Raw genomic sequence first — 8,306 nt, 5'->3', positions numbered from 1 at the left:
CCCCGCCCCTTAAGTAAAAACCTTTCCAAAAAAAAAAAAAAAAAACAGGCTTTAACTTTTTTTTTAAAGAATTATTTATTTAACTCCGTTTGTTATTATTTTTTATTTTGAAAAGAGAAAGAGAGTGAAAGAGAAAGGGAGAAAGCAAGCCGCCAGGCCAGGACTCAAACCATGGTTGGCCATGTGGGAATCCAGCGCCTTTAACCACGCAACCCACCGGCCCCTTTTAACTTTATTTTAATTTGACCAGAGAGGGACAGAGAGAGAAAGTAAGGAAGCAAGCTGCCAGTTCCGGGAACTCAAACCACGGACAGCCACATGGGAATCCAGTGCCCTTAACCACCATGCCACCTGCTGGCCCCCAAAACAGGCTTTGACTATAGCCAGAACACTAAATAAAGCTTCATTAACACTGAAGTGTTACCCAGATACAAACATTGGTGCTGTGTGCAGCTTTTGGATGGTGGAATTGCAGGCTGAACATATCTGTTATGTGAGATCTTTACAGTTTAACTATGGCCTGTTTCTTAGCCCAGAAACAAGAGAGAAGCAAGCTGAACTTTGACAGGACACCAGGGTAAGATCAGCCGCAGCAAGAGTGTTACCATGAAGCAGCTTAGTGGTTCAAAACCTGAGCCCTGGAGTCAGATCCTCAGGTCTATGTCCAGGTTCTACTACTTGCTACTTCATCAGTCTGAGCAAGGATCATGTACTTTGGTATCTTGATCTCCAAAATGGGTAACTGTACCTACTACTAGATAATAGTGCCTTATCTGTCAATACACATAAAGCACTTAAACTGGGGGCCGGCAGGTGGTGTGGTGGATAAGGCCGCTAGACTCCCACATGGCCGACCACGGTCTGAGTCTCGGACCTGGTGGCTTGCTTTCTCACTTTCCCTCTCTCACTCTCTCTCTTTCTGTTCAAGTTAAAACAAACAAACTAATTAAATGAATGCAAAAATAAAATGAAATAAGTAATTCTTTAAAAAGAAAAAACACTTAAACTGTGTGGTATATAATTTTTTTTTCCTTTTTTGGCATAGGGCTCATACACTTTCCGGAGAAACAGAGGGAAGGAAAGTGAGAAATCACCCCTCAGGGGGGATAGCCAGGCCACACTCCCCTTTCCTCCATTCTCTTCTTGGGATCCTGGGCACATGTGCTGAGCGTGAGTTTTAAGTCACTGGGTCTGGGATTTACACTTCGGTCAACTATCTGGGAGTCTAGTAACGAACTCATTACACCATCTGCTGGTCCCAACCGTGATTCTCAAATTACCAGGCCCAGGCCTCAAACCACAATTGGCCATGTGGGAGTCCAGTGCCTTAACCACCATACCCCCTACTGCCCTCCCCCCCAATACTTCTTAGTGTTACTAGGTTAAGTACCACAGGGCTTGACCTGTGGGCTGGCGATTGGGGAAGCTGGATCCCATATGACCATGGCTCAAATCTCAGTCTCAGCAGCTTGAAAAACACATTGGATGTGTATGTGTCCCAAATCCTGACAGGATGGAAAAACAAAAGGGACTGTGGCACAACCACGCCCCAGTGGGGGATGCTTTCTTTTTCTTCCTGTCTCTGGCAAGCACATGTACCCTCTGGCAATTAAAAAGAAAAAAATTACTTAGTATTATAGTTAGTATTTACTGGGGACTTAACTTGGTACCAGGGATTGTGCTAAAGCTATTTATATTAGCATTACGTAATATTTATGACAACCCCAAGAAATAGATTAGAATTACCTATCTTATTAGGTTGTTGGGAAAGTATGACACATTTTTCTTTTTTTTGGAGAGGTTTTTGCTATAGGGCGCATGCACTCCAGACAGACAGACAGACAGACAGAAAGCCAGAAATCACCCTCAAGGGGGATGGTCATGACGTAATCCCTTCTCCTCCATTCTCCTCTCAGGATCTTGGGCACACACGCACACGCGCCCAGCGAGTTTTAAGCCACTGGGTCCAAGATGTGAACCGCGGTCAACTACATGGGAGTCCAGTGACATAACCATTATGCTAACTGCTGGTCCCAGTATGACACATTTTTCTATGCAGAAATGCATTGACTTTCCCAATGACAAAATATTAAGAGAGAAACAGGTCTAAAGAAGTCATATATAGCTAGTAAATTTTTTTTGTGGGGTAGAGGTTTTTGCCTTAGGGCACATGCACTCTCCAGACAGAAAGACAGAGATAGTGAGAGGAAAAGTGAGAAATCACCACCCCCACACACAGCCACACTGCAGTCCGTTCTCCAGTCTCCTCCTGGGATCTTGGACATGCATGCATACGTGTGAGTTTTAAGCCATCATCCATGTGGGAGGGAGTCCAGTGACATTGTAACTTATGCTATCTGCTGGCCTGCTAGTTAAATGTATACCTGACTTACCAATAGGAATAAAAAGTACCACCTGATGTATACCTCCACCCCTCAGCACCTCTCCCCCTTAAAGTCCCCAGCAGCTAATCAAACTCAAAGATTAAAAATGAGTCTCTGGGGACTGGCAGGTAGCAGGATGGTTAAGGCACTGGACTCCCACATGGCTCACCACAGTTCAAGTCCTGGACCCAACGGCTTGCTTTTTCTCTCTGATAAGCACATGTGCCCTAAATTTTAAAATAGTAACAACAAAAATAACTTTTTTTTTTTAGAGGTTTTTGCTATAGGGTACGTGTGCTCACCAGGCAGAGAGACAGAGAGAGAAATCACCGCCCAGGGGGGATGTCCATGCCACAATCCCTTCTCCTCCATTCTCCTCTCGGAATCTTGGGCACACACACACACGCACCCAGCGGGAGTTTAAGCCACCAGGTCCGTGACTTTAACCATGGTCGACTACATGGGAGCTCATCAATCTACATAGCCATTACACTAACTGCTGGTCCCCAAAATAAAATAACTTAAAAAAGTTTCTGAGAACCAGGAGGTGGGTTAGCAGTTAAGATGGACTCCCACATGGCTGACAGCAGTTCAAGTCCTGGACCTGACAGCTTGCTTTCTCACTTTCTCTCTGGTGAGCACATATGCCCTATGGCAAATTAAAAAAAAAAAAAAAAAGTCTCTGTTGGAAACTAAAGCTAAGGACTAGGGTCTACTCCAAATGCCTTCCCTTTAGCTTTCTGTACTTTCGTTTTGCCCCTCCCAGCCATTTAGGAAAGAGTCAGGCATATACATAACTCAGAAGGTTTATTTGTTAGGAAGGAACTGTCAGTGCTTTATCAAAGATGAAGAGGTCAGAGGAGGATGGAAGGATAAAGGCCCCTCAGCTGGGACATTTCTTGGCCACAATGAGGACAGCAGAAGGCACGAGTCCTGAAGATGCAAGAAAACAGGCTTGAATCACAAGGACATTTGGTCTATGTTCCCCAAACTCCTGACCTCACACTATCTCCACAAGTCCTTTCTCTTTGCATCCCTTCTTTCCCCCAGGATGCCCCCCATACTCCTAAGTCCTAGTTTCCAATCCTGCATGCCATACCCAACTCCTGCAGAGGCCGTTCCATGTCAGCCTCTGAGAAGGCCCGTCTAGGAAAGCCACTGAGTAACTGCACAGGGTCCTGGCCCCCTCCAGGTTCCTCTCCACGGTGGAGTTCCACATAGAGCCTCACAGCTGCCAGCTGTTCCCGGGCCCGGAATGTCTGGGTCAGTGAGGTCCCATCTGGCAGCCTGACCTAGAAGGTAAAGGAGACAGCCAGTATTGTGAGCATCGAAACTGAGTAAGGAGGACCAGCAGATGGCATAATGGTTATGTTGCTGGATTTCCGCATGGCCAACTGCAGTTTGAGATGTGACCTGGAAGCGTGAAACTCATGCTGGGCATGTGTGCCCCAAATCCCAACGAGACTGGAGAAGCAAGGATTATAGTGTGGCCATTTCACCTGGGGGGTGATTTCTCATTTTCCGTCTCTGTCTCTCTGGTGAGTACACATGCCTAATAGTAAAAATGTCTCAAAAAAATAACCCAAAAAACAAAACAGTAGTGGGAGGCTAGCAGGTATCATGGTGATTAAGGACTGGACTCCTACATGGCAGACCACAGTTCAGGTCCTGTACCTGGTGGCTTACTTTCCCACTTTTCCTCTCTCTCTCTGGTAAGCTCATGTGCTCTATAACAAATTTTTATTATTATGTAAGTATTATTTTATCTAACTTTATTATTTAAGTTTGACCAGAGACGGACAGAGAGAGAGAGAGAAAGTGAGAAAGCAAGCCTCCAGGTCCAGGACTTGACCCATGGTCGGCCATGTGAGAATCCAGCGCCCTTAACCACCACGCCACCTGCTGGCCCCAACTCTATAGCAATTATTTTTTTCCCTATAGCAAACTTAAAAAATACAAAACAAAGGGGCTGGCACGTAACGTAGTGGTTAAAGGTGTTAGACTCCCACATGGCCAACCGTGGTTCAAGTCCTGGACCTGGGGCTTGCTTTCTCACTTACTCTCTCACTCTTTCTCTCTCTGATTAAAGTGGAAAATAATAATAATAATGAATGGAATTTTAAAAAATAATAAACTAAGATAATTCTTAAAATAAAAATAAAAACTGAGTGAGGAGCCAGAGTAAGGAAAAGAAGAGCTAAAGCTGGCTCCTCCTTCTCAGATTGAACCAGCACAACTATTTAAAGCACTGAATGAACCAGCACTTAGCCTCTGCTTTACTAAGAATTAAAAAGAGGGCTTCTGGCTCCCTCATAATCTGAGAAAAACATGGGACAAGGCTATAAAAATAAATAATTACATCATGAACATAACTGTGTAAGAAACAAGATGAAAACATTAGGAACAACTAAAACAGTAAGTGCTGAGTAAGAGAGAAGTATGAATTTAAATAAGATTGGAGCAGCAGGTGAAATCTGAGCTTTCCTAAGAGCAGAGGAGGTAAGATTTCAAAAGTCATTTATAAACAAGGGAGAGATTTGGCAAAGGAAACATTAACTAAAAAAAAAAAAAAAGCTCAGCTAGGTACATTATAGACCAGCAAAGGGGTCCCAGGAGCAAGACAGGAATCAGAATCAGTACCTGTATGCGACACTGGTCATACTCCCGCTTGGTGGGAGGCTCCTGGCTGGGTGAAGAGGGAACAGGACCTGGCTCTGTTGATGGTGGGGTTGGCCGAGAACTCACACTACCACCATACTAGAGGACAAAGTAAAACACACTCAGGAACTCACACACCCTCAGAAAATAGATCATCTAAGCCTATACTTTCTCTATGAAGCTGGAAGATGGAATTAACTAAACCTCCTACTTTACTACCCCCAGCTCTTCGCAATCACCTACCTTCTTGGCTCTTTCAGCTTTGTCCCTTTCAATCTTTTCTCGAACCCTCTGTCTGGAATGCAGATAGGAAGAAAGTAGGTCTTTGTCAATTTGCCATTGACAAAGCAAATCTTGATTCCTTTCTCATCTGTTATTCAACATCCCCATCACTCAGACCTGGCTGCTAACTCTTCAGCCTTTTCCCTCCTGCGCTCCTCAGCAGCCCTGCGCATTTCGTCTTCTTGTAGCCTCTGCCGTGCAGCTGACAACTCTTGCCCTTGTCTTCTGCGTTGTCGTTCCCGCTCCAGTGCTTCTCGTTCCTCTCTTTCTTCACGCTCCCGCTGCTTCTGGGCCACCAGCTCCAGCATCCTGTGTTGCAAAGAGGACAGAGCTTATGAGAAATGGACATGGAGGGGAATGGTGAGTTTATAACAAGGAATTCAGAATAAAATCCAGGGACCTGTGTCCCAGTAGATGAAAGAAATGAAAATGCCAAAATATAGCAGAAGGAATGTGGAAAGGTCAAGGTTCTTTTTTGGGGGGGAGGGGGGAGGTTTTTGCTATAGGGCCCGTGCCCTTGCCAGAAAGACAGAGAGACAGAAAGCGAGAAATCACCCCCCAGGGGAGATGGCCACATCGCAATCCCAATTCCTCCATTCTCCTTGGGATCTTGGGTACAGACGCACATGCATCCAGCCTGAGTTCAAGCCACTGGGTCAAGGACTTGAACCTGCAGTCGACTACATGGGAGTCCAGTGACATAGGCATTACACCAACTGCTGGTCCCTAGGTCAAGGTTCTTTGTTTGACCAGACTTGTATACTGGGGACAGATGTGAGAGACTCCCAGAAACTAAGTTTCTTACTGTACCTCTTAGTCTGTTCCTGTCTTTCCTCTTCACTCAGAATGGGTTTGCCTTCTCCAGTAGCAGACCCAGACCCTACAAAAAAAAAAGCAGTCTGTATTACTCCCCTTCAATTTTCCTGGGCCCTCCTGAATCGTCTAATGTGCCCCAGTCAGGACCTTCAGGGCCACCCTGCTCCGCGGGGGTGGGTTCCCGTCCCAGAACTTGACCAAGGGGAGTCTCTAGAGGCTCGTCCACGTCGGGGTCGTCTTCGTGCTCCATCAGCCTAGCAGGGAAAGTCGGCAGGGCTCAGCGTGGAGGCTGCCCCTCCCAGCACCCCCGGTCCACCTCCGCCTGGTCTGAGCGCTCACCAGTCCATCGCAGCCTCGATGCCCTGGTTCCCTGTGAGGGCCAGAGCCTTCTCCCTGGGGGCAGAAACACGGTGAAAAGCGCTCACGAGCCATGGTCACAGGCGCTGGGCCCGAGGCCGGGACGGGTCGGTGGCCCCCCGCCCCCGCGGGCCGGGCTGAGAGGGGCTCCCTTACGCGCGTCCCCTGGGGAAGCCCATTTCGATGAGGCTCTCCAGGGCCGTCAGCTCCGCCATGGCGCCGCCGCCGCCGCCGCCGCCGCCGCCGCGGCGACCTGGTGTGACGAGAAGTGGGAGGGGTCAGCGCCGGGCAGCCCCGCCCCCAACGCCCCCGGCCCGGCGCCCGCTCACTCACCCGCCGGGACCTGCCGGGGACACCGACGAGAAGAAAGCCGAGGGGAAGCGGAAGTGCCCGGATCTGTTTGGTCACGTGGGGGCGGATGTGGACGGGTGCCGCGGGGAGCCAGAAATCCCCGACTCTGCGTGGGCGGGCAAGGGCGGTGCGTTTGAGTAGTCGGCGGGCAAGCCACCCACCACGCTGGGGCCGCTGTGGCGCTGCGGAGGCTAGAGCGCTGGAAACCGCTGCTAGAGTGACTCCAGGCCCGGAGCCTCACTCTGTCTCGCCCACATTCTAAATTAGAAGGAGGGGCCGGAAGGTGGCGTCGTGGTTAAGGTGTTGGACTCCCACCATTTGACCGCAGTTCGAGTCTTAGAACTGGCGACTTGCCCTCTCACGTTCTCTCTGCCTCTGTGTTTTCTTCTCTTGTCAAATTAAAAAATAATAAGGAGCCGTCAGGTGGTGTGGTTGAAGCGCCCCCCCCCCACATGCATGGCCGCCTGCGGTTCGAGTCCCAGACATGATGGCTTTCTTTCTCTCTCTCTCTCTCTCTCTCTCTCTGTCTATTTGGTCAAGTTTAAAAAAATAAATGAATTAAATTAAATAAATAATTGCTTAAAAATGATAATAATAAGTAAAGTTAACTAAATATTTTTTTAAAAGAAATGAGAAGGAATATGGCCCCTTAGCACAACCTGTTGGAAAATCATTTCACTAATAATAATAAATAAATATTAAATAATTCTTTTTCAAAATAATTTTAATTTTAAAATAATTATTTACTTAATTTCTTTATTATTATCTTGTTTTCACATGAGTTTTGCCAGAGAAAGAGAGAGAGAGAGAGAGATTTTAAGCCACCGGGTCCAGGACTTGAACTATGGTCGGCCATGTGGGAATTCCAGCACCCTAACCACCATGCCACCTGCTGGCCTCCAGTATAAAATAACTCTTTTTTTTAATATCTCTTATTATTATTATTATTTAATTTTTATTTATTCATTCCTTCTATTATTTTTTTTAATTTGACCAAACAGAAACACAGAGAGAGAAAGCGAGAAAGTAAGCCACCAGGTCAGGGACTAAAACCATGGTCAACCATGTGGGAGTGTCCAGTGTCTTAACCACCATGCCACCTGCTGGTCCCTAAAATAATTCTTTTAAAAAATTATTATTTTATGGGACCAGAGGTTGGCGTAATGGCTATGTTGCTGGACTCCCATGTAGTCGACTGCGGTTCGTGTCCCAGACTCGGTGGCTTAAAACTCATGCCAGGCACGTGTGCATGTGTGCCCAAGATCCCGAGAGGAGGATGGAGAAGGGATTGTGGCGTGGCCATCCCCCCTAGGGGGAGATTTCTCACTTTCTGTCTCTGTCTCTGTCTGTCTGGCGAGCGCACCTGCCCTATAGCAAAAACCTCTCCCCCAGAAATTATTATTGTAGGGACCAGCAGTTAGTGTAATGGCTATGTTGCTGGACTCCCATGTAGTCGAC

At 47.2% G+C, this 8,306-nt stretch overlaps 1 protein-coding gene across 1 annotated transcript; it reads right to left on the bottom strand.

The window, feature by feature from the left end:
- Nucleotides 1-3,172: 3,172 nt before the first annotated feature.
- Nucleotides 3,173-6,877, bottom strand: UBXN1 (UBX domain protein 1). The gene is made up of 10 exons (XM_006156577.3): nucleotides 6,831-6,877; nucleotides 6,654-6,750; nucleotides 6,480-6,533; nucleotides 6,288-6,394; nucleotides 6,135-6,204; nucleotides 5,442-5,633; nucleotides 5,286-5,337; nucleotides 5,025-5,141; nucleotides 3,484-3,676; nucleotides 3,173-3,317 (listed from the first exon to the last, which is right to left on the bottom strand). The coding sequence occupies exons 2-10, from the start codon at nucleotides 6,710-6,712 to the stop codon at nucleotides 3,268-3,270; spliced, it is 894 nt and encodes a 297-aa protein (XP_006156639.1). The 5' UTR covers nucleotides 6,713-6,750; nucleotides 6,831-6,877; the 3' UTR covers nucleotides 3,173-3,267.
- Between the last annotated feature and the right edge of the window lie 1,429 nt (nucleotides 6,878-8,306).

This window comes from Tupaia chinensis, unplaced genomic scaffold (genome assembly GCF_000334495.1).
Source record: "Tupaia chinensis unplaced genomic scaffold, TupChi_1.0 Scaffold000502_1, whole genome shotgun sequence".
Lineage (NCBI taxonomy): Eukaryota > Metazoa > Chordata > Mammalia > Scandentia > Tupaiidae > Tupaia > Tupaia belangeri.
Note: the sequence above shows the minus strand (reverse complement) of the source record. Positions and strands in the feature narration are given on the sequence as shown.

What these genes read in the sequence shown, in the direction of transcription:
- UBXN1 (XM_006156577.3), bottom strand. Translation starts at nt 6,712, where the DNA reads ATGGCGGAGCTGACGGCCCTGGAGAGCCTCATCGAAATGGGCTTCCCC. An exon ending in GCTGAAGAGTTAGCAGCCAG is followed by an intron (nt 5,338 to 5,441) that starts GTCTGAGTGATG and finishes TCTGCATTCCAG; the next exon opens with ACAGAGGGTTCGAGAAAAGA. An exon ending in ATGACCAGTGTCGCATACAG is followed by an intron (nt 3,677 to 5,024) that starts GTACTGATTCTG and finishes TTTACCTTCTAG; the next exon opens with GTCAGGCTGCCAGATGGGAC.